We start from the raw sequence: 24,661 nt of genomic DNA, 5'->3' as shown, positions 1-24,661 counted from the left end.
CAGAGCGGCAGCGCTGGGAGAGAGCTCTCCCAGCGCTGCACGTAAACCACATCCTGTACGGGTGTAGCGTGCAGTGCTGGGAGCCGCACTCCCAGCACTGCTGCCCTGATTACACTGACACTTTACAGCGCTGCATCTTGCAGCGCTCAGGGGGGTGTTTTTTCACACCCCTGAGCGCGAAAGTTGCAGCGCTGTAAAGTGTGAGTGTAGCCAAGCCCTGGTCCCTTCTTTTCCGTGTAAATTTCTATCATCATCCATGGTATTTCTGTACAGTTTTATCTGGCATGACTACAAGAAGATTTGAAAGAAGAAAGATATCCTTGCAAAATACTTATCTTACTGTGGCTCTTCTCCCACTAAGAAATTGCCAGATCTTCTTTAATTTGCTGAAATGTAGTTTGACGTTTAAATCATAGAGCTCTTCTAGGTGTTTTAGATTTGAATTCACAGGTCTCATATACATATTTCCCATTTGTACCAGATGTTTCTGGAAGAAATGGCTTTTCAGAGTTTGGAAAAATATATAGCTAGAACTTCATATTTGATCATGTTTACTTGAATCCAGATGCCTCTCCCAAAGAGAGACAATTTTCTTTTCTGAAAGCATGGAGGACCAAATCATCCTGGTGTAACTCTTAAATCATAGAATATCAGGGTTGAAGGACCTCGGGAGGTCCATCTATCCAACCCCCTGCTCAAAGCAGACCAGTCTCCAACAAATCATCCAGCCGGGGCTTTGTCAGCCTGACCTTAAAAACCTCTAAGGAAGGAGATTTCACCACCTCCCTAGGGAACCATTCCAGTGCTTCACCACCTCCTAGTGAAAAATTTTCCTAATATCCAACATAACCTCTCCCACTGCAACTTGAGACCGTTACTCCTTGTTCTGTCATCTGCCACCACTGAGAAAAGTCTGATCCATCCCTTGGAAACACCCTTTCAAGTAGTTGAAAACAGCTATCAAATCCCCCCTCATTCTTCTCTTCTGCAGACTAAATAATCCCAGTTCCTTCAGCCTCTCCTCGTAAGTCATGTGGTCTAGCCCCCTAATAAATTTTGTTGCCCTCTGCTGGACTCTTTCCAAGTCTTCCACATCCTTCTTGTAGTGTGGGGCCCAAAACTGGACACAGTACTCCAGATGAGGCCTCACTAATGCCAGATAGAGGGGAATGATCATGTTCCTCGATCTGCTGGCAGTGCTCCTACTTATACAGCCCAAAATGCTGTTAGCCTTCTTGGCAACAAGGGCACAGTGTTGACTCAGTTACTCTATGGCTGGATTTGGTCCAGGATCTTTGTGCTAGTAGGTATAAACCAGGAGGAACAGTTCTTGCACTAACTGTCTGGATTTTCACTATGATTGCTAAAATTCTCAATAGAAAACAGTAAAATAAAACCCATGTTTCCTGTCATGTTAGCATTTTCTGTTGGTTTGTTTCTGCTGTTAAACAGATGTTGTCGCTGATAGTGATGATGATACACACATTTCTGCTCCCCTGTATTTGAAGCCGCACCTAGCCACGTCAAACTGTGTAGTATTTCTGTATAAATAAAGGTGATTTTATTTTTTCTTTTGTTTTGTTTTGTTTTTTTTGAGTCCTGAAGGAAATCAAGACTAGGAAGTCTGACCAGAATCATTGCATTTGTAGCCATTATTCTGCTCTCTCTGTACTGGGAATATAAACTCTGTTTACTGTCTAATAATTATTATTCCTCTTTATTTTCAGTGGAAGAGCCTCTTCATATGAACCCAAGTCAAGCTATGGTCAGCAGCAAGGATCATATGACCAACAGTCAGACTACGGCCAGCAGCAGGGCTCATATGACCAGCAGTCAAGCTATGACCCGCAACATGGTTCATATGGTCAGCATCAGAAATTCTATCAATCACAGCAAAAGGAAAGCTTCAGTCACAACACGCAAGGTACAGCATGCAGAATGAGTATAACATCTTTAGCCAAGTTAAACTGAAGAACTTCGTTCTGTTTTGTGATATGAAACATTCTGGGTTGCTGCATACAGATTATTATTTGGGTGGAGGTGGAAAGCAGTGAAAGCCTTTTTCTCCAAAGTGGTGAGTGTTTCTTGTAGCACGATGGAGACCTCTTACTAACTACACATGACGTGGTGGGGTCAAAAATTGTGTCCTCAAGTCTGTGTGATTTTTCTGCACCTTTTTGATAATTATTTTCTGATTCCTGAAACTTTTTTTCACTTCCTTATGTGAGGGGGAGAAAAGGTTTTCACTTTGGATTTGAGGGTGGATGACCTGATCAACACTCATGTTATAAGAATCTTCATCCCAAGCCGGCAGCTGTCTTTGTTAGTTACATTAAACAATAACAGGTGATTGGCATGCCCTTTTTCAGCCCCCCTGTTGTTTCTTTCACTGAGAGTGTTTATGTTTTTAAGAGGAAGGAGGGAAGTGAATGTCTATAAGGATGAGGCCCACCAGAAAGACTTCCTTCCTTTCCAGTGTCTAGGAGGACAGTCGCTTTTTGAGGAAAAAAAATGAAGATATTTAGAGAGATTATAAATTTGCTGCGCATGTCACTTCCATATTAAGATTGGCTGTGTGCATAGGAGATCAAAGCTCTGTACGGGGAGTTGACAGGCAGATGAAATGACTTTCCCTGCATGTAAGGAATCTTTCTTGTCCCTCTCCTCCTGAAAGTGTGTTTGAAAAGAAGAGAGGAGCTCTGAAAAGGAGCTGAGTCCTGTGGGCAGAATCCATGAGAAGGAAGCTGTGCCTGTTCAAGTTCTGCCACTTTGTCAAAGCTGCTAAGGAAAAGGAGCCTGTAGTTTCTTGAGGTTTTTGCTCCCTCTGTTTATGCTCTCCCATCAGCTTGCAGTAGTTTAGTTACATCCTTCTGCCCTGGTGGCTGTCACGGCAGGTTCCCTTCTTTATTCCACTCTTTTCCAGACTAGGTGCAAGTGGGGAGTGAAGCAAGATGGTGAGTCTAAAGCAGCATGGGGGGAGGAGGAGAATAAGAAACTTTGCAGGTGGAGTAAAGGGAGAAAGAGTGGGAGACTTGAGGGGGGAAAAAGGCTTTCTCGTTCGTTCACTGGTATTGTGAAAGCTGCAGGGCCAGAGTGGACTATCAGTGGTTCCATATTCCAGGGATTTGTGCTCTTATTTGCTTTCCTGTATTGGAGGGTTACTGGGAAGTGGAGGGTAGAAATATCTCCTTACGCACAGCATACTAGGCACCTTGGAGTCTGTCTTTACCTCCCTGGACAGTGGTCTGATCTGCTTTACTTATCACACCACCAATGTCTCGGCTTCTGTCTTGACAAACAAGTGATGTGAAGGTTAAAACATAGCCTTTAACCAAACTACATCTGTCTTTTTCAGGGTAGGAGAAACTCAGTTGGGATTGTAGGCACTATGGATTTATTTTTTGCAAAATGTGATGTACCAGAATATGGTGGTATCCACATTCTAAGGAATATCACGTCCCATAGTAATCTAGGGAGATAAACCAGAACTTGGTTTAGGCCTTGTGATTGTGTGAAACAGATGTAAGATGAGTTTAAAACATGGAAGTCTTATTTATTTTTAATTAGCAAATTTAAGCAATGGGTTTAGTATAATCTTGCAGTGCAATTTACACATGCTTTGTGGTTCTCTAGATGGTCGACGTGAAAAGAGTAGGTATGGAGAAGATAATAAAGGATACGGCGGTTCACAGGGAGGAGGTAGAGGGGGATATGAAATGGATGGAAGAGGTCATATGTTTGGATTAACGTAAGTGATTTAATCCCAATACCTGCAAATGTATTTGTAATATCTTGCTATTTAGCTTCTTTGGTTTCCGTATTTAAGCTAACACAATTCAGACCTTTGAGCACAGAAAGCTGAAGGTAGTTGCTTTCTAAAATTACACTGATCAGCCTGCACTGAAATACCAAAGATTTAGCCCAGGGAACATTACTTATATTGGAATAGGACAAGGCTTAGAGTGATGATCATAAAGACACTTGGGTACATTTTATATCTGATGGATGTGATACAAGGCTTCTCAAAGAGACCACTCTTTGAAGTCAAGTATTTTACATGCTATAAACCAAGATTCTGTCTAGATGCCCTTTTAAAAAAAAAAAAAAAAAAAAGAGAGAGAGAGAGGCTCAGAAATAGAATTTAGAGCCAAGGTTCTGTAGCCTAATGTCCGATAACCGTCTGGCAGGAAAGTATGTTCCGTATATGGTGACTTACTATAGTAATATCACCTAGGTCTTGTATAGTGCTTTATATCAATAGATTTCAGTGTGCTTTACAAAGAAGACCAGTATTATTATAGATATTATGCAAGATTTGGCTAATAGTCTTTCTGCTTTATTAAAGAAGGGTAACTAGACAAGATTACTTGATCTTGACTACTTTTTCCCCCTCCTCCCCCAATATTTCCTTTTTAAGTAGTGACTGAATAAACAAACATGAACCTGATGGAATTCAACAGCTTAGCTACATTTTTTTTTTTATGACTGTTCTAGCTATAAAACTAAAACAATAATGGCCTCCTGATTCAGTTTATTTGCCTTTACTAGATGTCAGGTTTTTATACTTAGGCCCTGATCCTACAAAGGCAGACTTATGAACATGCATAACTATATATATGTATAATGTTCATGCTTGTGCATAAATTTGCAGAATTGGGGGTATTTGTTTTTAAAATTCATTTAAACTGCCCAGACTACATATAAAGTTAGCAAAGATACAAAGGCTACGTCTTCACTATGCTCCGTATAGGTGGGTAGCAATCGATTGCTCGGGGATCGATATATCGCGTCTCATCTAGACGTGATATATCGATCCCCGAACACGCTTATATCGATTCCAGAACTCCTCCAACCCGAACGGAGTTGCGGAATCGACAAGGGGAGCCGCGGACATCGATCCCGCGCCATGAGGACGGTGAGTAATTCGATCTTAGATACTTCAAATTTACCTACGTTATTCACGTAGCTGAAGTTGCGTATCTAAGATCGATTTTCCCCCGTAGTGTAGACCAGCCCAAAGAAACTGTTAATTTATACCTGCTATCTACAGTTCTGGGTTGCAGTTCTGTGGCTGTAGGGCAAGACAGTGTGAACTAGAAATTAAAGCTACCAGTAACCTATGAACTGGTCCTCATTAACATCATCATTCCACTGCCCCATTGGGCTGCTTTGGGTTAGTGCTAGATCTGCTGAGGTGTAATGAGAAGTAGATATCATATTGTTTAGGGGGAGCAGTAAGGTTTAAGTACAATAACCATGTCTCATAATGTTGTAGGACTGCCTTTCACATATAAAATGATATTTCTCTGAATGGACGTTTTGTTGAATGCTTTCCATAGGTTATCTTGTAGTATAGACTGTTAAGGGTCACTTACACTATGAAAATAATTGTCAGTGTTTCTCATAGTTGAAATCAAAGTGAGATCATGTCATTAAACCTGATTATAACATGGTTTACTCTGATCTCATCCATGTAGGAATGTCCAAATCATGTTGTAACTAGGTTGGTCCTATGTTATTCTTCATTGTAACCAATTTGATAGTGTATATGGATCCTGAATATTTTGACTTGGTATATGGTATCAAAGTTACTAGACGCTCCTTTTAGATGGCTCTTAGAAGTGAGCGAACTCTGTTCCTTTTATAATTGGCAGCTTTTGTACAGTGTAAGCTTCATAGGCAGCAAAACCTCTTCAGATGTTCAATTTCAGTTAGAATTGAGGTTTTTAAGACTATTGTAGCCGCTTCATTGCGGGTAAGGGTTTCTTATAATTCCCATGATAAAAATAGTGTTTTGGGTTTTTTTGGCTTTGAAGTTGGGCCTCTCTTAATGAAGAAATTTTAAAGTAAGCTTCAAAAGACATACAACTGCTAGACAGTGTCCATTCAAAACAAACTTGTGTTTTGCAAGGTGGTGGAACAGAAGCTAGGAAAATAACCACTCCTCCATTACAGTTGTTTCAACAGATATGTAAATAATCATGTTGGCGCGTAAATAATCATGTTGATATCTAAATATAGTTGATCCCATTGCTTGACATGCACTTTCAGGAAAGGAAAAGTGTGGATGGGAGTTGAAAACGTGAAGGAATGTATTAGTGGGAGGGGGAATGGAGCCATTTTTAATGACCATCTTCCTCTGTTCAGCACATCACACTGATGGTATTTAAACTTAATGACTCAAACTAAAATTTGTCCTAGAATTTTTCAGCCTAGATGCAGTTGTCTTCTATTTTGATTAAGGTTTCTACTCCTAAAAAGTCAGTTTTTACTCCACATTCAAACACTTCTTGACCAAGTTCTAGCAAAAGCTTGAGTTGTTTGCAATCATAAAATAATGTGGTGGAAGAACAACTTTAATAATGTAACAGATCCCCACTTTTAGTGCTGAGAACAATATTTGCCAAAAAAAAAAAAAGGCCGCCCAAACCTAAAAGCAACTTGTGCTCATATGCTGAGGCTACTTCTGATAATTATTTGTTACACAGTGTTTGACTGCGATAGTATTTTGCATGGTAACACTAAAATATGATATTTCCAGTAATATCAGGAAGTATTTAACTCCTAAAGTCTTGTCTAAACACAGTTTTTTTTGTACTGCTATAACTATATAGGCTTGAACATTTGCAGTTAGTGGTTTAAAAAAAGTTAGACCAGTCCTTAGGTTGCACTAAACATTTCCAACTTAAAGAAACGTATTTAAATTATTTTTAATGATGCTGGAACGTTTGTCTAAAGTACCTTCTTTGCACTTTTCCTGGATGGTGCACGAAATCATTAGCTAATCTGAGACTACAGTGGATTAATGTCCTTTGCATATCAGCTGTTCATAAAGATGTTCTAGCTCCCCTGATGGTAACAGTGACAGGAGGGTGGTCCAGCCACAGGTGTTCTTACCACTTAGTCCAGGTCCCCAGGTCCAAATTTCTTGGTCAGGGTGTAGTCAAGGTCCAGACTTCAGAGATAATAATAATGATAAACAAACAAAAATTTGGGGGTCTGTTCAAAAGTGTCTTATGGTCCTGGCCCACGGTCCAGATTTGGCCTATGGTCCACCTGTTGACTCCCCTGACTTAATCTAACCCTATTGTGAGCCATGATGAGCAACGGCATCGTTAAAATGCTAGCAACAGTTAGTGCCTATGCTGGCACTGCCCTGATTTCCTTTGCTAGCGCTTTTTTTTTTTTTTTTTTTGTAACAAGGGAGGATTGCTAAGTGTGGAGTCATATCTGTATTTGTGCAATTCCAGGCTTTTGTGTGGGACAAAACCAAATTATTGTTCTCAAACAATAAGCTCTCAAATTGTTTCCATAAGCATTTTGGACCAAAGTAGCTGAAAATATAGATGCTTCTTAAAATGTTTAGTATTGTCCTGACACTAAATGAATGAATTAATTGCTTTCAAGATAATGTGCAGGGATTCCCAAAAATGTACCTACCTTAGTGCCTACAGCATTCAGTTCACTTCCTGTACGTGTGCAGAGTCATGCAGCTTTGGGGGAAAGAGCTAATATATATATGAGAAAATTGCTGCTCAAATCCGGTAACCCGTAATCAAATTCAGTAGTTCTTAACTTTCTTCTGCCCCAAATGCTCGCATCATGGTAAGTACCAGTGGTCTCAGAATTGCCTTTTTTTTTTTTTTAAATGGTTTTGTGCTGGATCTCTTGGAACTTTAGATGCCAAATAACAATCCATCCAAACTTCGTTTTTGTTGTTTTTTTAAAACGGACTGCTGAGACTCTATATGCCACACTTTGTAGCTAAGAACAAATGTTAAATCTGTACTATAAACCCATTTTTAAAAAAAGTTTACAACTGAAACCAAACAAAACCATCGGATATAGCTTGAGATGCACTGACTTTAGGGTAGGGCAGGGTCATACTGGCACTTACACAGTAACTATTCTATATGCCCCCCCCCCCCCCCCAATTCTGTACTCTTATGGTTAGAACACTAGGACTAAGGACTCCTGAGTTCTGTTCTTGGCTCTGCCTCCAGCTTTTTTTGCCTTTGAGCAAATTGCTTTTTCTGTCTGGAGAACAGAACATGTCTCAATGGGTATTGTGGTGCTTAATCCTTTTCTGCAAAGTGTCTTGAGTGTGTTAGATGAAAGGTGCTATGGAAGTGGGGGTGGGAGGGGGGGAAAGGGGGTTACCTAAAATCCCGAAAAAGTCACTCAAATCAGTGCAGTGTCAATGGAACAACCTTAATTGTTCTGTCCCCTTGTATCAGAATCTGGACTCAGTGGGTGAAGTTCTGCCTTCAGATTATACTGAAATTTGGGCTACACCCACACAGCTTCTTGTTCAGTGTAAAGCAGAATTTGTTCCACTCAGTCATTGAGTTGTCGCACAGCTAAACATAGAATTTTCTTGGTTGTGTGTGATTAAATCTAAACTTGATTTTAATTTTATTGTATTACAAGTGAAAATGATGCGTTGCTGCTTATTTGTTATATTTGGTTCCTTTGTGTGGGGACTTGGCCTAATCTAGTACCAAGAAATTGTAGTATAGCTAAAGTGTCTTATACTGTCATGGCATTAGTGTTTAGAGTTATTTTCACATTATTCGCTTTCTGTACGTTCTTGTTCTGGCTTTAGAGTTTGGAAGAAGATAAACAGGGATGCAGGTTTATGGAATTCAGTGAAAGAATGATAAACTAGCTTTTTAACTCTTTGTGTGGAACTTCATTAGATAACAGTAGTGATTTCTCATCTCTTGGTGTCCACATTACACTTTCAGGTAGATCACCTCCTGAAGCTGTTCCTTTATACTAGCACAAATTTAAAATACCTTGATAGAAGTAGAATCTATGGCTTTATTGCTGTGCTAAATAGTCCGTTCTCATTTCAGTTCTATTTAGAAAGATACGTCCTTGCACATGACTCCCATTGTGCTCACTGAGAAGTCTAGGGGCATATCAGAGGCAGAATTTGGCCTTTGGCTTTTAATGTCACTTGTTCCAATATCTGCAGCTCTTTTCTCTTTGAAAGGAACATTTATGGCTTGAAGCCCTCTAAAGTCATTACAAGCATGCAGCTTTGATAAAAAGGGAGTAGTAAAGCTATTTGAACAACTTTAGCTGAAAGATGCTGCTTACTTCAGCCATGATTAATGCTCAGTTGATGCATCTCTTTCCTTCGTAACCTTTGTGATCTTGGGAACACTGGTGATACCTGTACTCCTAAGATTCTAGCAGTTTTTATTCCAGATGTGACAGGTTTGGTCATAGAGATCCCCCTGGGACTGTTACCTGATGTGCTGAAATTACTCCTGAGCCTGGTTTCCCTGCCAGCCTGGGACTTCCAGAACTCTGCCTTGCTGAGCCAGACACACCAGCCTGCTGCAACACAGACCCAGGATCTGGGCCAGGCCCCCAAAACTGCAGACTTAACTGAAAACAGCTCAGCAGGCTACCTGTCTCCAGCACCCAGTTCCCAATGGGATCCAAACCCCAAATAAATCCGTTTGACTCTATAGAAAGGTTATACAGGGTAAATTTGTAAATTGTTCACTCTCTATATCATTAATAGAGAGAGATGTGCAGCTGTTTGCTCCCCCATCAGTAATCACTTACTCTGGGTTTATTAATAAACAAGTGATTTTATTAAGTATAAAAAGTAGGATTTAAGTGGTTTCAAGTAATAACAGACGACAAAGTAAGTCACAAAGAAAAATAAAACACACAAGTTTAAGCCTAATACATTAAGAAACTGATTACAGGTAATATCTCATCCTCAGATGTTCCAATAAGCTTTTTTCACAGACTAGACTCCTTCCTAGTCTGGGGCCAGTCTTTTTCCCCCGGTACAATCCTTGTTCGTTCCAACACACATCTCAGGTGGTATGGGGTTTTCTTATGACTGGCAGCCCCCTTTGTCTGGCACCACCCCCTTCTTATAGCTTTGGCACACGGTGGGAATCTGTTGTGTCTCTGGGTCCCCACCCCTCCTTCTAAATGGAAAAGTACCAGATTTAAGATGGATTTCATTATCAGGTAACATGGTCACATGTCACTGCAAGACCCTTTATCTTCATTCTTCTTGGCTTGGCTCACACTTACACAGGAAGGCTTGCAGATAGATAAACCATTTACAACCAATTGTGCTTAGTCAATGGGAGCCATCAAGGTTCTAAACCACCATTAATGGCTCACACTTTGCATACTTACAATAGGAATTCAGAGTTATACTTCATATTTCTAGCTTCAGATACAAGAATGGTACATGCATACAAATAGGAGTATATTTAGTAGTTTATAACTTTAGTTATACCTTACAAGAGACCTTTTGCATAAAGCATATTCCATTTGCATCATATTCACACTCATAAGCATATTTCCATAAAACATATAGAGTGCAACGTCGCACCAGACTATGCCAATAGGTTTGAAAATAAATGAAGATTGGTGGATACCAGCTTACAGTGACAGCATGTTTGTGGCCTTAGGGTTAATTATTGTGAATGGTGATTAGGATTCACTTTGTCTGCCTGAATTTCAATTTTTGTCTTGGTGATATGGCTGAATTTTTCCTAATTTTCTGACTGACTAAAGGATGTTTTACAAACCAGAACTCTAGCTGATTATCTGTCGTATTCAGTCTATATATAAAGCTTATAAAAGTGTGATACTAGTTATATGTTACACACACCCCTGTCCTGGTATGTCTGTATTCTATTGCATCCATGTATTGCCAAACAACCCAGTTGCTGAGACTGTCTTCTTAGGTCTTCATGGTAAATCAGGCTGCACAGCATCAGCTATTTAGAACAAACATGTCTATGACTTTTCCCCCTCGTAGTGCAGATTTTGGGTCTATATCCAGACACCTCTTCTGTTTCTTAAGAAACCAAAACCTAAATTCATGTTGAGAAAGTGAGAAATAAGATGTTTAAGTCCCTGGTCTCCAGCAGCTATTCGCAACAGTCTCAGGAGTGGAAAAATATAACACTAAAGTACATGTGAAAGAGGAAAATTTGTCACTTACATTCATCCAAGAGGTCTGTCATCTAACTAACACAGATACAGTAGTTCAGTTTGTCACATGAGACATAACGGAGAATAACCAACACTGAAGCATATTAAGACAACAATACACTTTTACAGAATATAGTAAAAATATAAACAGTTTATAAGTTGCAAAAAGTGATCTCTGTTGGGTAGTAATGCCTTCAGCCTGTGGCTTCAGGCATTATGTATCCATCTCGGTCAGTATTCATTTTCCATAATATCCTGATTGTTTACTGTAAATAAGTGTCTTTTATTTCTCTATCTACATCTTTCATGTTGTATATTTACAAACCAGAAAAAATGCACATTCTGAATCGTGCAGTCCTAGTGAACTGGGGAAGGAATCCAGAGTTTGAAATCTTGAAGACAAAATTTGTGTGACTGATTCATTCATTATAAATCAGTGTACTTAGTTCTGAGCTAATATACCAGTGGGGCGAAGTTTTTAATTGACATTTAATAAGAAGGGTACAAGGAAACCTGTTGGTTGGTTCTTAAGGGGATTGATTAGAGTGAATTGTAGGTGGTAGAAATGTGTTTGCAATATAATTTTTGTGATCACTATTCTTTTTATCATCAGTCTTTAAAATTATCCATCCTTTAGTAGAGGCTACTGTAAATAGTATTTGGAACTCATACATTTTTATCTTTCGTGCAGCTCAATATAATTGCATATGAATAAGTCTCCCATTTAATGTTTCAGATAACTTTGTGTATACATAACATCTGAAAATCAACAGCAAGTTTATTAAAATAGATCCTAGCTGAAAGTAATATTCCATGAATGTAAATATAACAGCAGTTGCTGCAAGGTTTTGTCATGATACAACAGCTGTTTGTTTTCCTTGTATGGTAATAGGTTTAAAGACTTAGCTTACATAATGATTAATGAAATCCTGCCCCTTGTTTTAAGACAGACTTGTCATTCATAGAAAACTTTTTTTGACTTTTTAAAATTGTAAATTACATCTTGCGTTCATGCCTTCACATTTGTTATAACAGAAAATGTATATTCGGTATCCTAAAGGAATTAGTCCCATATTGAAGCTTCATAGTCTATTTTACTAATGTCCCTTATTTTAAGCTCTTGTTCCACACTTGGACCTTGACAAATTGAGAGATTAGAATCCCTCCAGATTTTAAGCAAACTACTGCAGTGGCTGCTGCTTTAGCTGTAGGGCAGAACCTCCAAGGGTTAGGCAAGGAGTGCTAGTTGAGGATGTTTATTTGTACTGTCTTTATCTTAGTTACTCTGCATAAAAGTTCCCAAAATGAATTTGCCAGTTTACTGCTGGTAACTGCTGTGGAGACCCTGCACTCCCACACACACTTCTAGTGTGTGCAAGCAGCCGGTCTTAGAACCTTTGGAAGACTTGGCTGTTAGCTTAAAAAATGCCGTTTGATCTTTTTCTAAAGGCCTTGAATATTGAGTGTTTTAATCCTTGCACCTGGATTTAGTTGTTAATGTTAAATATGGGAAATAATCAATACCATGAACCACACATTAAATAGAATAATTGTTGGCAATAGCAAGCTTTTACTTCCATTACATTTGGAATGGGATGTCACAACAACTAAACTCCCCTCATTCGCTAGCAATCTGTGTGTGTAATCTATTAACTTGGTCTACCTTTTGTGCCACAGGTTTCAGAATGAATTAATTAAAAGTTCACGATCTCTGCTATTGAAGCTCATTCTCAGACACACACTATATCATTAATGTCAAGTGCTGGTAGTACGCTGTAGCACAGATTCCCAGATCCTCACACATCCTACTTCCATGTGTGCTTACTAATACTAATTTATCCAAATTTACTTAAATGCATAAGAAGAGAGGTTAATTTCTGTTCACAAGTGGTAATTAACTATCCATGCAGCTGCTAGATTGGAGTAAAGCCCACTAATTTTTATCAAAAGTGTGCCTCTGTTTTAAATCCCTGTTTTAAATCGCATTCATTTGGTACATGGGCTGGAAAAGGGTTTTTAAATTAGTGTACACCCACCTTTTGTTTCAGCAATTCTTTTGGAGGTTAGTTTCTGGGATTTACTATCTGAAAGAATAATCTTTGAACACAAATAGTGTGCAAAACATAGAGGTGATGCTTGAGCCACTAGACAGTAATTTTTGATCAGATAAGTGTAGATTGAGCCTTAGGCTCAGCACATAGAGACTTGAGGAAGAAATCATTTCTTCAATTTTTCCTCTGCAGTGGTGGTGACCGTGGTGGCTTCAAAAATTTTGGTGGTAAGTGCCGAGTATCCAAAATGTTTCAGTGGAAATCCTGTATAAATCTAAAAGCCACCAATATCTTATTACTATCCAGTAGAAGCATTCTAGCGTTTCTGTTTTGCTGGGGCTGGTGTGTTTGTGTGCTTTAAAAGTCAATCTTTTAACAATAAACTGGATTTCTACTTTGTCAAATTGCATGAAAGAAATTGTGGAGATTTACGACCTTCACCGGATTTTGGGGGTTTTTTTGTTACAAATGCTGCTTGGAAAGGTACTAGTGACAAAATAATTGTGGTAAACTGCTTGGTCGTCTGACAACAGCATTTGCAAGATAAACACCAGCATAATGCTAATGTGGCAGATGCCACATACTGCAAGTTAAAGAACATGTTAACATTCTACAGATGCCTGCTATTGAACATTTTAATCTAAATATTCTCCAGATCTTTGGTTAATGACTTAGATTTTTAGATACATTGCATATGTAGCTTGAGTATCTTCTTGTCTTATTTAAAAAGGCTTTCCTTGCTGAAGTAGCCTTTCTTTCATCTTTTTACCCATTCTACAGGTCAAAGGGATTATGGACAGAAATCAGATGCTGGTAAGAAAACAAGCAGTGTTTGGATTGCAGCTGTTGATTCTTCATAGCATTTGTAACATATGCAAGCACTTTGGAGGATCTTGGCCAATTAGAGAACTGGTCTGAAATCAACAAGATGACATTCAATAAAGACAAGTGCAAAGTACTACACTTGGGAAGGAAAAATCAAATACTCGAGTACAAAATGGGGAATAACTGGCTATGTGGTGGTATTGCCAAAAAGGATCTAGGGGTGATCACGGATCACAAATTGAACATGAGTTATCAATATGATGCCATTGTGAAAAAGCCTAATATCATTCTTGAGTATGTTAACAGGAGTGCCGAATGCAAGACATGAGCGGTAATTGTCCCGCTTGATTTGGCACTCGTGAGGCTTCAGCTGGAGAACTGTGTCCAGTTCTGGGTGACACATTTTAGGAAAGATATGGACAAATTGGAAATAGTGCAGAGGAGAGCAGCAAAAACAATAAAAAGTTTAGGAAATCTGACCTATGAAGAAAGGTTTAAAAAACAAAAGAAAATGGGGGGGAGGGGGTGCTGCTAAGTCTTCAAATATGTTAAGGGTTGTTATAAAGAGGATGGTAATCAATTGTTGCTCATGTTCACTGAATGTAGGACAAGAAGTAACAGGCTTAATTTGCAGCAAGGGAGATTTTGGTTAGATATTAGAAAAAACCTTTTAACTGTTAGGGTAGTTAGGCTCTAGAATGGGCTTCGAAGGGAGGTTGCGGAATCCTCCTCATTGGAGGTTTTTAAGAACAGGTTGGACAAACACCTGTCAGGATGATCTAGGCTTACTTGGTCCTGGCTCAGCACTTGGGGGCTGGACCCGATGAGCTTTCTAGGTCCCTTGCAGCCCTGCATTTCTATGGTTTTATGTACTTTTAAATGCATGCCTGGAAAGAGGTGGGATGGCTGGGATTTTTGTGTGATTCAGATGTAGTTTAACAAGGTGGGCTCTCTTCTGGGATCAATCAGGTCCGTTAAATAATGATGCATGTGACTACAAGAGAATTCTTTTAATGTTTAAATAAGACATTGCTAAGCAAGTAAAAATCAGGTTTTGTCTAGTGAATTCTGTGTTGATTTGAGTCAAGTAGCTGATCTTGTTTTCCTTGAAGATAGTTTTTCTGACTTAGATCATTTTGGGCAATGTTCTTTTAATTTTTATACTTGTTTCACCATAGATTCTAAAACCTGAAGGACTTTTCAAAAGATGAATTGCTCTTTACGATTGCTGTTTACTTCTTGCACTCTGTCTTGGATATGAAAGTAGACTAATCTGTTTCACTCCTATTTTTTATTTCATTTTTCTGATTCTTTTATGCTGAGACAGTGCTTTTGTGTCTTCTGTGGTATGTCAGTTAAATTTTGTAGGCCCCTTTTTTATTTAAAATCTGTGCATTTTGGGCCTACTCTCCTTGAATGTCCTAGCTGTAGAGAAAAGTTGTGAATGGCTGCCATGCAGTCAGATATTCAATGTAATCATTCTGTGACATACTGCAGCATCCTACGGCTATCTTCCTGTACTGTACTTCTGAATCTGTTACTGTTAGAGCTAACAGCATGACCTCAGACTTTTCTCAGTTTATTAATATGAGAACTCCCAGTCTGCCAGGTATCCAAGGAGATGTTGCACGACCATAGATATGAGTCTAAAATGATGGAGGTTTTCTCTGACCTCAGATGAAGTAGCATTTTTAACTACTGCGGTATGCAACATCTGCTTCTGGCTAATCCATACAAAAACATTTGATAAAAATAACTTACTTTCTTTAATAGATACAGGATCTGACAACTCTGATAACAACACCATCTTTGTGCAAGGACTTGGAGAAGGTGTTTCGACAGATCAAGTGGCTGACTATTTCAAGCAAATAGGTATTATAAAGGTGTGTGTGGTGACAGATCATTAGGTTGTGTTGGCTTAGGAAACCTGTAGATCGAATATGTTGGAAGTGTCTTGAATAGCAGCACATTTCCTCCCTTTTGTTTCCCAGCAATTGTACATTTTTTTTTTTTTATCCTACTGGGTCATGGTAAAAGAAATTGCTGGTACTAGCAACTTATTAGCACAGATTTCAGCTGCCCTTTCTCTTTTCTACTCCTAATTCTCTAGTCATTTCCCTTACCACATGTCCCTATCAGCAGTAAATCTCTAATGCTTCAGTCAGTAATTATGCCTCCTTGACCCACTCACTCAGGCCTTTTCTTCCTATCCCCAGAATCCAAATCAGGGCTCTCATTCACTGTACTTGACTTCAGCTAATGTCCAAACAAGGCCTGGGGCCACTTCATATTAAGGTTCATGCTGTGAGCTGGAGGGCAGTCAGTATTTGTTTCTGTAAGCTAGCCCCAGGATCTCCTCTGCGAACACTAATTAATTATAACCGCGCTCACTGTTAACTGGCTCAAGCAGTTTTCTCCATTAACTGAATGTTAAGGAAATAACTTTTTTTTTCTTTTCTCTCCCCCTGCCTCCCCCAACCCCAGACTAACAAAAAGACTGGCAAACTTATGATAAATCTATATACAGATAAGGATACAGGCAAACCAAAGGGAGAAGCAACGGTATCTTTTGATGACCCTCCTTCTGCTAAAGCAGCCATTGACTGGTTTGATGGTAAGATTGCCTGTTCCTCTTTTTGTGCATGAAACTTGACAGTCAGTAGACACTGCATATTAATGTTCACATGTGGACCGCATGCCACTTTTTTATTTCAAACAGACTCCTGTTTTTTTCTCTGATGTGCTAGTTGACACGAAAACCATTATTTATGCTGCTGCATGTCAGTTGTCCCTGAATCCAGTTTAGTCAGTGTGAGGATGGGTTTTTCTGATACGATTCAAGACTTCGTATGCAGCCCATTAAAACGAGAATATTGCAGTAAGCAGGAGAATGCAAACTGATGTGTGGTCTGGGCAGTACCATGGTGTTGGTGGTAGTGCCTAGAAACCCCAGCAAAGGTTAAGAGCTCATTATGGTAGGCACTGTACAAACGCAGTGAAAAAAGTCCTGTGCCTTAAAGAACTGACAATCTAGATGGACAAAGAGCAGGCGGGAAAACAGAGACACAGAACCGTGATCTGCCCAAAGCAACACAGTGTGTCAGTGGCAGAACTGGAAATGGAACCCAGGTCTCATGGCTTCCAGTTTTGTTGCCCTGTCCACTAGACCATGCTGCCTTCAAAAGTACTTCAAACCAAATTAAATTAAGCCCTATCGTGATTCCTCTTGTAACATCTTCCTTTCATTTATGTGCCTGTCTTTCCCTCATGTGGATATTTTCTTTAACATTTATCTGTGTGAACATAAACTTGGGCACTGCAGTAACCAATGTACATAGCTAGTTTGAGCATATTGTGTATGGTGCTAGCTTATTATTCCTTAAATGCTTTATAACAGTGTTAATTGCATCTTACAATTAAAACCACATTAGCAAAACAAGTCCTTCAAAAGAAGACTTTTAAAAACAGTGTTTTGCTCCATAGCTAGAAATTATTGCATGGCCAGTTGAAAGCTTGATCAGAAGCTTAGTACTGTGACCTGAGGCTCTGAAAACTGTCTGTAATGGAGAAGGGGAGCAGATTCTGAAAACATGCTGCTGTCAGTCTTGAAGAGTTTCACTGCAGAAAAAAGGACAGTTATACTGCTTTATGGTAACAGAAGGTTAAACGATGTTAATGCCCATTCTAATGGCTTTGTGTTTCCACTGACACTTGGCATTCATAGACCTAAGCATCAAAGAGGGAGGGATCTGCTCAGGTTTGGCGTTCATATAATGGTAAGCAAAAAGAAATTGACTAGCAAATTGTTTTTATGCCTTATTTTTTTGCTAATATATTTCAAATTGATCTTAAGGACTTTACTATGGTTGCTGTATGATGCACCTTAACAGCGATAGGCCCCAAAGTGTGTTGTGATAAAACTTTAATACACGCTGATTGCAACTTGATAATAAACACGTGCATATCTTTTACCCACATGGGGATATATTGGTTCCATACTATATATTGGTATGGAAACTTGCTGTCTGATTGGCAGGATCCAAGATTCTTACGTATTTAAACTGCCCTACAATAAACTATACTGATGACAAGCAAAGCAGAGAAATGTGTTCCATGCTTGCATCATGTGCCCTTAATTTAAATTAAAACTTGTAGATCATACTTTGATTTAAATAAGCATCTTTGTGATAGCATATTATATCAAGAATAGACATAAATACAAATATGTACCTCCTTACTGTTTGCCATCTGTGTGTTGATGTGATATGATGCTATGACTCATATTTTCAAAAGCATTTTGATTTACCAGGATGTGTTTTCTAGTACTGCTGGTGTTGAATTTAACAATGCAAGTTACAGTCACTTTGGATCTTGCTGTTAATTATTGAGCTCCTGTTCAATAATTGTTGTTCCTCTTTCCCTGTCCCCCTTTAGGAAAGGAATTCCATGGCAGTGTTATCAAAGTTTCTTTTGCAACCAGGAGGCCTGAATTTCTGAGAGGCGGTGGCAGCGGACGTCGAGGTGGTAGTAGAACTTAGAGGGTCTTTCCTTTTGCATGTTAACTGCTTTAGCTTTTGATTTTTTGGAGGGGTACCCTCATGGCAGTAATTTGTAAAATAATGACAAATTATGCCTTTGGGAAGGCATAGTGGAAGAGATTTCTGGCACTTAGGGGGTTAGTAGGGATGGCTATGAGAGTTAAGGAAAACTGAATTCTTTAGTCCATTCTTCTGGACTGGACTGTATCTAGTTCTGTACATTCCCGATGTGGAGATGCTGTCTAATTCAATGCTCATCCTGGCTTATAAAGAAATGGTGAAGTAATAGCTTTAAGGCTGGGCGTGTATAATTACACAACACTGCGTTCTCAGCGATTTTCTTAGGATGCATTGTCTGGAGTTTGCAAATTGGGTGCTGGGAGTTGGGCACCCATCTTCCATTCACTTTGAGCAGGGATTGGGTGCTCAACTCCCATAGCCCTCTTTGAAAATCCCAGACTCTTTACATGGAACAGCCTTATCAAATGAGTCTGCTGGATATTGGTGTTACTACACTTCCTTTAACACGAGGGTTTGACACATTGTGACTGATGTGAGCAAACACTAGTTTTTAGGGCAAGAAATTTTAGATGGCTGATAAACCGATCATTTTTAAGAACTCCATTTTGTATAAAAGGTCAGGACTCTGATGCCAAAAGTAAGATGCCTGTATTGGAAGAATCTTGGTGTATATGGTCTTGGAGAGCATATATTTAGTTTATTCTGTGATTTGATCAGTTCATGTGTGATTGGAGTTGGATGTGTATTAAAATTTCAATGAAACTTCAGTAATGCGTGTGACAGAGTTCAAGCTGATTAACGATAAATCTATTAGCTGTTAAAGTACTTGCAGTGCTGAAAAGGGAATAAATAGAAGATACATGGAGCAGACTTCTCTGGCCACCAGGTGCTGCTCCTGCACAATATTTCCCCTTCTGCATGAGCTGAAATAAGCACATTCATACTTGAAATAAGCACATTCATACAGCTGCCCAAATACATCCCCTGGGGGACTTGAGTCCTGTAGTTCAGAGGTTTGACAGATGTTTAAACTCCTATAGGGCATTTGCTATGCCTTTTAAATATTACGTGTTTTCTCTTTTGGCTAATTTAAATTTTAGCATTTCAGAAGAAATTCTGAAATGATCAGTTTGTCCATTACACTTTGTTGTTGTCAGGCTGTCATCCTTTTTCCAGAGTTCCTAATTCACTGAAACTATAATCTTAGAAGGTGGCTGCTTAAATCAACTAGCTGCTTATTGCTCTACCAAGAAACTGAGTCTGTCACTTGGGATTTGAAGCCGGTAATAATCTGCAAATAAATGTCTCATATGTAAATTACAGGAGAACTTACCCTGCTTTTTTCTGATTATAATTCTATCTACAGGTTCAAGAGGTGGATTTGGAAGAGGTGGGGGCTTCCAGGGTAGAAGTGGGGATCCCAAAAATGGTGATTGGATTTGTCCTAACCCGTAAGTGTTGTTTTTAGTTGGGTAGCAGTGTTTCAAGTATGTTCATTCAGTTGTTGAGGAAACTCAGTCTGAAGAATCTTTCTTTCTTTCAGGAGCTGTGGTAATATGAACTTTGCTCGCAGGAATTCCTGCAATCAGTGTAATGAACCCAGACCAGAAGATTCACGTCCATCGGGAGGAGGTGTGTAAGAGATCAGCACAAGTGTAATGAATTCCTTCTGTTTTAGTTACATTTGTGGCCTTTTAACAACATGTTCTTGAGTTTTTGATTTTGCATTTCTCACTTTAGACTTTCGTGGGAGAGGCGGTTTTGGAGGTGAAAGAGGATACAGAGGGCGTGGTAGCAGAGGGGGTGACCGAGGTGGTGGCTATGGTGGTAAAATGGGAGGAAGGTAAGCATTATCTTTGCTGCTTTGTTAGTATGTGTGGGATGTAGATTTTAGGAATGTGGGCTTTTCTTTGACTAATAGAACATGTGGCTGGCTGGAATAGTCCAGGGGAGTCATGAATCATGGAGTAACAGTATTAAGCCTGTGTATTTTTCATAGTATAAGTGTAGATTCCTTTTGCTAAAGGACATGAAAACACAGGTCACTAATAATAATTTCTGCCAGCCAGATGTCTAGTTATCAGCAGTTGGCAATGCTCAGAGTAGAAGGGGAGCATACAGAAGGGACTTGCACAAGTTGGTGTAGGGGAGGATGGAATTGCACTGTGACTCGCTAGACACACACTTTTTTTCTTTCAGAAATGACTTCAGAAATGACCAGCGCAACAGGCCATACTAGAGACCCTTGTGAATGATCCATTTGTCTCTTTGACACAGTCAGTAGTGAAATTGCCGGAGTTTTGCCTGCTGCTTTACCCATGGTCGCTTTTGGATGGCGAATGACACGAAATTGGGTTTTTATTTTGGTGGGAGGGCCTGGGGCAGTTTTTTCTTTGTTTCTTTGGTATTTTTTTAGCAAGTCCATTGAAATTTCATCTTTAATTTCCAACATTCTCCTGTTTTCACCCCCTAAGCTCTTCAACCAGCTATAAGAAGGAACGGGATGAACTGTAAAATATTGCCAAAATCAAAAGTGTTTTGTAATACAACAATAAAAGCTGATTGTTTTATTTGTGAAATCTTACATTGTTTTTCCAATTACTTCATAACTTTAAGCCCCAGCCTTTCCCTCCACATTCCCTATCTTTCTGTGGTGCAATCTGTGTAACAAAAAAGGGTCTTGCTTACAAATGACATTACACTTTGTTCCTAGCTCTATGAAGTGCCCTGAGAGCTGCTTTGGTTTAGTTCCCATAGAAGCTACTTGCAATCCATGTCTTTGGTCCCAGAGATAGCAGTATAGCTCAGTGGCAGCTCCACAACTCCCCTCCTACTTTGCACTTTCCTTCCCTCCTTGCTGAGCAGAAACTCAAGTCAGCCCTCACCTGGGGGTGTCAGCTACTCTTTCTGGAATTCACTGTTGTCATTCTGGGAAACCCAAAGGTGCCAGTGTGTTCCCATGCCGTTTGGGACTTGATCAAGCTAAGGGAATGTTAAGTCAGAAGATGGGACAGGATGGCTCAAAAGAGAAGTAACTAGCTACGTACCACTTCACCTCTGAGTCACTGCTGTTGAAACTCATGCGGTGGTGAACAAAAGTAGTCAGATATTCCATAGCATCTTCCAGGATGAGTTGGGCTCTCAGCCCACCTAGTAGTGGGGTAACTCAGATAATACAAGCCACAGCGGGCACTCAGCAGGGAAGCCAACGTTTGAAGGAGCAAGGAAGACACAGCCTCCTAAAGGTGGTCCCTCCAAATCAAGACTGAGGTGGATTGGTGGGATGCTGTGAGAGGCTTGCACTACTGCTTTGTGGATAACATCCCCAGTCTTTAGTGCTGTCAGTCTTACACCAGCATTGCATTTACTTTCCTAAAATAAAGGTAGGACAGCTGATAGTCTAAGGCCTCCTGCAGGGCAAGATATTATCACTGTGGGCTTTGATCCTGATAACTGGATGGGTGGCCTATCTGTAATCAGTTTGCCTTGTTCAATTCTGCATGGACTTGGGAAAAACAATCAAAGGCTTTTAGTTTAGCAAACACTGACATATGGCTTGGTGTGCATTCTGTGTTTGTAATTCTAAGATAACCTGCCGGTAACAGAGTAGAATATTGACAGGATCACCTCCTCATCTTGTAGATCAATTTGGGTATGGTGCAGTTCACTGTGTGAGGATTTTTGAGGCGGCATCTCAAAAACAGAGCTCTTGTCAATTCTGCATGGGCACTAAAGATACCACAGCTCTTAGATCAGGCATTTGCCTCATGGTATTTGGCCAAAATTTTGTCTCACTTCCCTGTTTAGTGCAGGCTGCTGGCACCTGATGTCCAAAAAGTGGTTGCGTTTCAGTGCTGCTGGATGTAGAGAGTTATAAATAGCTTTGAGATTAAAGGAGTCATGTAATGATGAGCAGAAAAAATTAAAACCACGTATAGTATCTAGGACTTAATCTTAAACTCAAGATCTAGAGTCTGATTCTCCCATGCCTGGTACCATGTGTGTTCACTTCCACCCGTGCAAAGTGGCTGTAACAAATCAAAGCTACCATTCTGACTTGGTGCTTTCACTCCTCTATGGCCAGGTCTACACTGCGACTTTAAATCGGTTTAATGGCCGATATACCGATTTAACGCTGTATCCGTTCACACGACGTCGTCATTAATATCGAGTTAAACGGCTCCTTAAATCGATTTCGGAACTCCTCCCAAACGAGAGGAGTAGCGCTAAATTCGATAGTGATAACTCGGATTAGGGTTCATGTGGACGGAAATCGACGTTATTGGCCTCCGGGCGGCATCCCAGAGTGCAGCACTGACCGCTCTGGACAGCAATCTGAACTCGGATGCAGCGGGCAGGTAAACAGGAAAAGCCCCGCGAACTTTTGAATTACATTTCCTGCTTGCCCAGCGTGGAGCTCTGATCAGCACGGCTGGCGATGCAGTTTGAAATCGAAAAAGAGCTCCAGCATAGACCGTACGGGAGATACTAGGTCTGATCGCTGTATGGGGAGACAAATCTGTTGTATCCAGCTCCGTTACAGAACACGAAATGCCAAAGCGTTTGAATAAAAAACTCCAGTATACACAGCGCTGTGTGACAAGCGTAACGGGAAGCCAGAGACTCAAATGGACGCTCATGAAGGGAGGGAGGGGGTACTGAGGACTCCAGCTATCCCACAGTCCACAGCAGTCTCTGAAAATTATTTGCATTCTTGGCTGAGCTCCCAATGTCTGTAGGTTCAAACACAGTGTCTGGCGTGGTTCAGGGAACAGCTCCTCAGTTTATTTCCCCCCACCACCACGTGGAAAAAAAAAGGGAAAGATTGCTGTGCTATGGCGTTTGCTCAATGCACTCCGCGAAAAAGGCGCCAAAGGGTTGTCTGCTGCCTTCACAAAGGGAGGGGTGAGGCTGTACCCAGCACCACCCGGGGCAGTGTTTTCTGCCCCATCAGGCACTGTGCTCTCAACACGGAAGTGGGAACTATGGGATAGCTGAGGAACAGCTACCCACAGTGCACCGCTCCTGAAATCGATGGTAGCTTTGGACCATGGACGCAAACAATCGATTTCGGGATCCCACTGTGGACACGCTAAACCGATTTTATTAGATCTGTTTTGTAATATCGGTTTAAGCTAATTCGAAATAATCGTGCAGTGTAGACGTACCCTTTGTCACATGTAAACGACCACATGTGGTGGAAGGACATGGAGTTTTGCCAGTGTAGCTGTGTCAGAGGTCACACCCCAACGGACATGACTATGCTGTCAAAGTTTGTAGACCTGGCCATGGTGTGTCTTCTTATCAAATGAAAATTCAGCATAATACTGGGGGTAGTGCTGATGGACTTTAGTCTCCACAGCTTTTCTAGAGAAAATAGCTTAACATGAGCAAAACAAACATCTTGTAGAATTTGAACCAACATTAAGTAAAATTCTGACCTGTTCTCAATGGGGTGGGGGATGCTATCTATATACCGGAGTCTTTCCAACCACCTAGAAACTTAGATAAAGTAACGTATGGCCAACAACCATGAGGGCTAAGGCAAGTGAAATCAAGGCATGGTCTAACCGATGCCTTTCAGTGTCCATTTTTAGAGCAGAATGGTTGCTGGGCATTTTCTGTGCCCACAAGGGGAGGTGTCCCTAGCCTCTGTTGCCAAAAGCTGGGAATGGACGACAGGATGGATCACGTGATGTTTACCTGTTCTGTTCATTCCCTCTGGGGCACCTGGCATTGGCCACTGTTGGCAGGCAGGATATTGGGCTAGATGGACCTTTGGTCTGACCCAGTGTGGCTGTTATGTTCTACTGTATCTTAACTGCCTCATATAAAACCCTGCATGTTCTAAGAAATGACTGCCCAAAAATGTGTGACATGGAGGAGGTGGTAAAGTAAAATTACTAAATGGGCACTTCCCATTTTCACACCTTTAGGTGTTGTGTATTTCCCCTGAAATACATCAAGACTGGAGCCTGTTAGCACCAATCTGCTTTGGTGTTCCTGTACAGGCTGTTGCCCTGTTAGTCAAACAGAAGTTTGCTGTATGGCTTGTCGATTTTTCCTTTTTTGGTTTAGGCCTTAAGTATGCAACACCATTGAGCTAGGCAGTCGGTGTTGTAAATTCCTATGCTAATATGATTGAAGTCTTGCTCCAGCATAAGTGCTAACCTAACCTACCCCCTTAAAAATACCCTGAACCAAGTGAGGTTTCCTAGTTTGTAAATTGCCTTGGGTTTGATG

The 24,661-nt window shown here is 40.3% G+C and overlaps 1 protein-coding gene and 1 long non-coding RNA gene across 7 annotated transcripts in view; one reads left to right on the top strand and one right to left on the bottom strand.

Annotated features, from left to right (window-relative positions):
• TAF15 (TATA-box binding protein associated factor 15) overlaps positions 1 to 21,002 on the top strand; it is a 29,934-nt gene extending 8,932 nt beyond the window's left edge. For 2 of the 6 annotated variants that reach the window (XM_075074064.1, XM_032789649.2), the window contains exons 6-16: positions 1,728 to 1,924; positions 3,634 to 3,748; positions 13,227 to 13,261; positions 13,815 to 13,847; positions 15,633 to 15,742; positions 16,344 to 16,473; positions 18,294 to 18,380; positions 19,785 to 19,869; positions 19,962 to 20,050; positions 20,159 to 20,261; positions 20,618 to 21,002. In XM_075074064.1, the coding sequence (XP_074930165.1) occupies positions 1,728 to 1,924; positions 3,634 to 3,748; positions 13,227 to 13,261; positions 13,815 to 13,847; positions 15,633 to 15,742; positions 16,344 to 16,473; positions 18,294 to 18,380; positions 19,785 to 19,869; positions 19,962 to 20,050; positions 20,159 to 20,261; positions 20,618 to 20,657 (1,024 nt within the window). In that variant the 3' untranslated portion in view covers positions 20,658 to 21,002. Of the gene's footprint in view, positions 1 to 1,727; positions 1,925 to 3,633; positions 3,749 to 13,226; positions 13,262 to 13,814; positions 13,848 to 15,632; positions 15,743 to 16,343; positions 16,474 to 18,293; positions 18,387 to 19,784; positions 19,870 to 19,961; positions 20,051 to 20,158; positions 20,262 to 20,617 lie in introns of all 6 variants that reach the window. The other 4 variants (XM_075074062.1, XM_075074063.1, XM_032789648.2 and 1 more) reach the window with 3 other exon arrangements.
• LOC142047995 (uncharacterized) lies at positions 7,710 to 13,261 on the bottom strand. The gene is made up of 2 exons (XR_012657346.1): positions 10,931 to 13,261; positions 7,710 to 10,766 (listed from the first exon to the last, which is right to left on the bottom strand). It is a non-coding gene; the product is annotated as an uncharacterized LOC142047995 (long non-coding RNA).
• Positions 21,003 to 24,661: the final 3,659 nt, after the last annotated feature.

Source organism: Chelonoidis abingdonii, chromosome 20 (genome assembly GCF_003597395.2).
Source record: "Chelonoidis abingdonii isolate Lonesome George chromosome 20, CheloAbing_2.0, whole genome shotgun sequence".
NCBI lineage: Eukaryota > Metazoa > Chordata > Testudines > Testudinidae > Chelonoidis > Chelonoidis abingdonii.
Note: the sequence above shows the minus strand (reverse complement) of the source record. Positions and strands in the feature narration are given on the sequence as shown.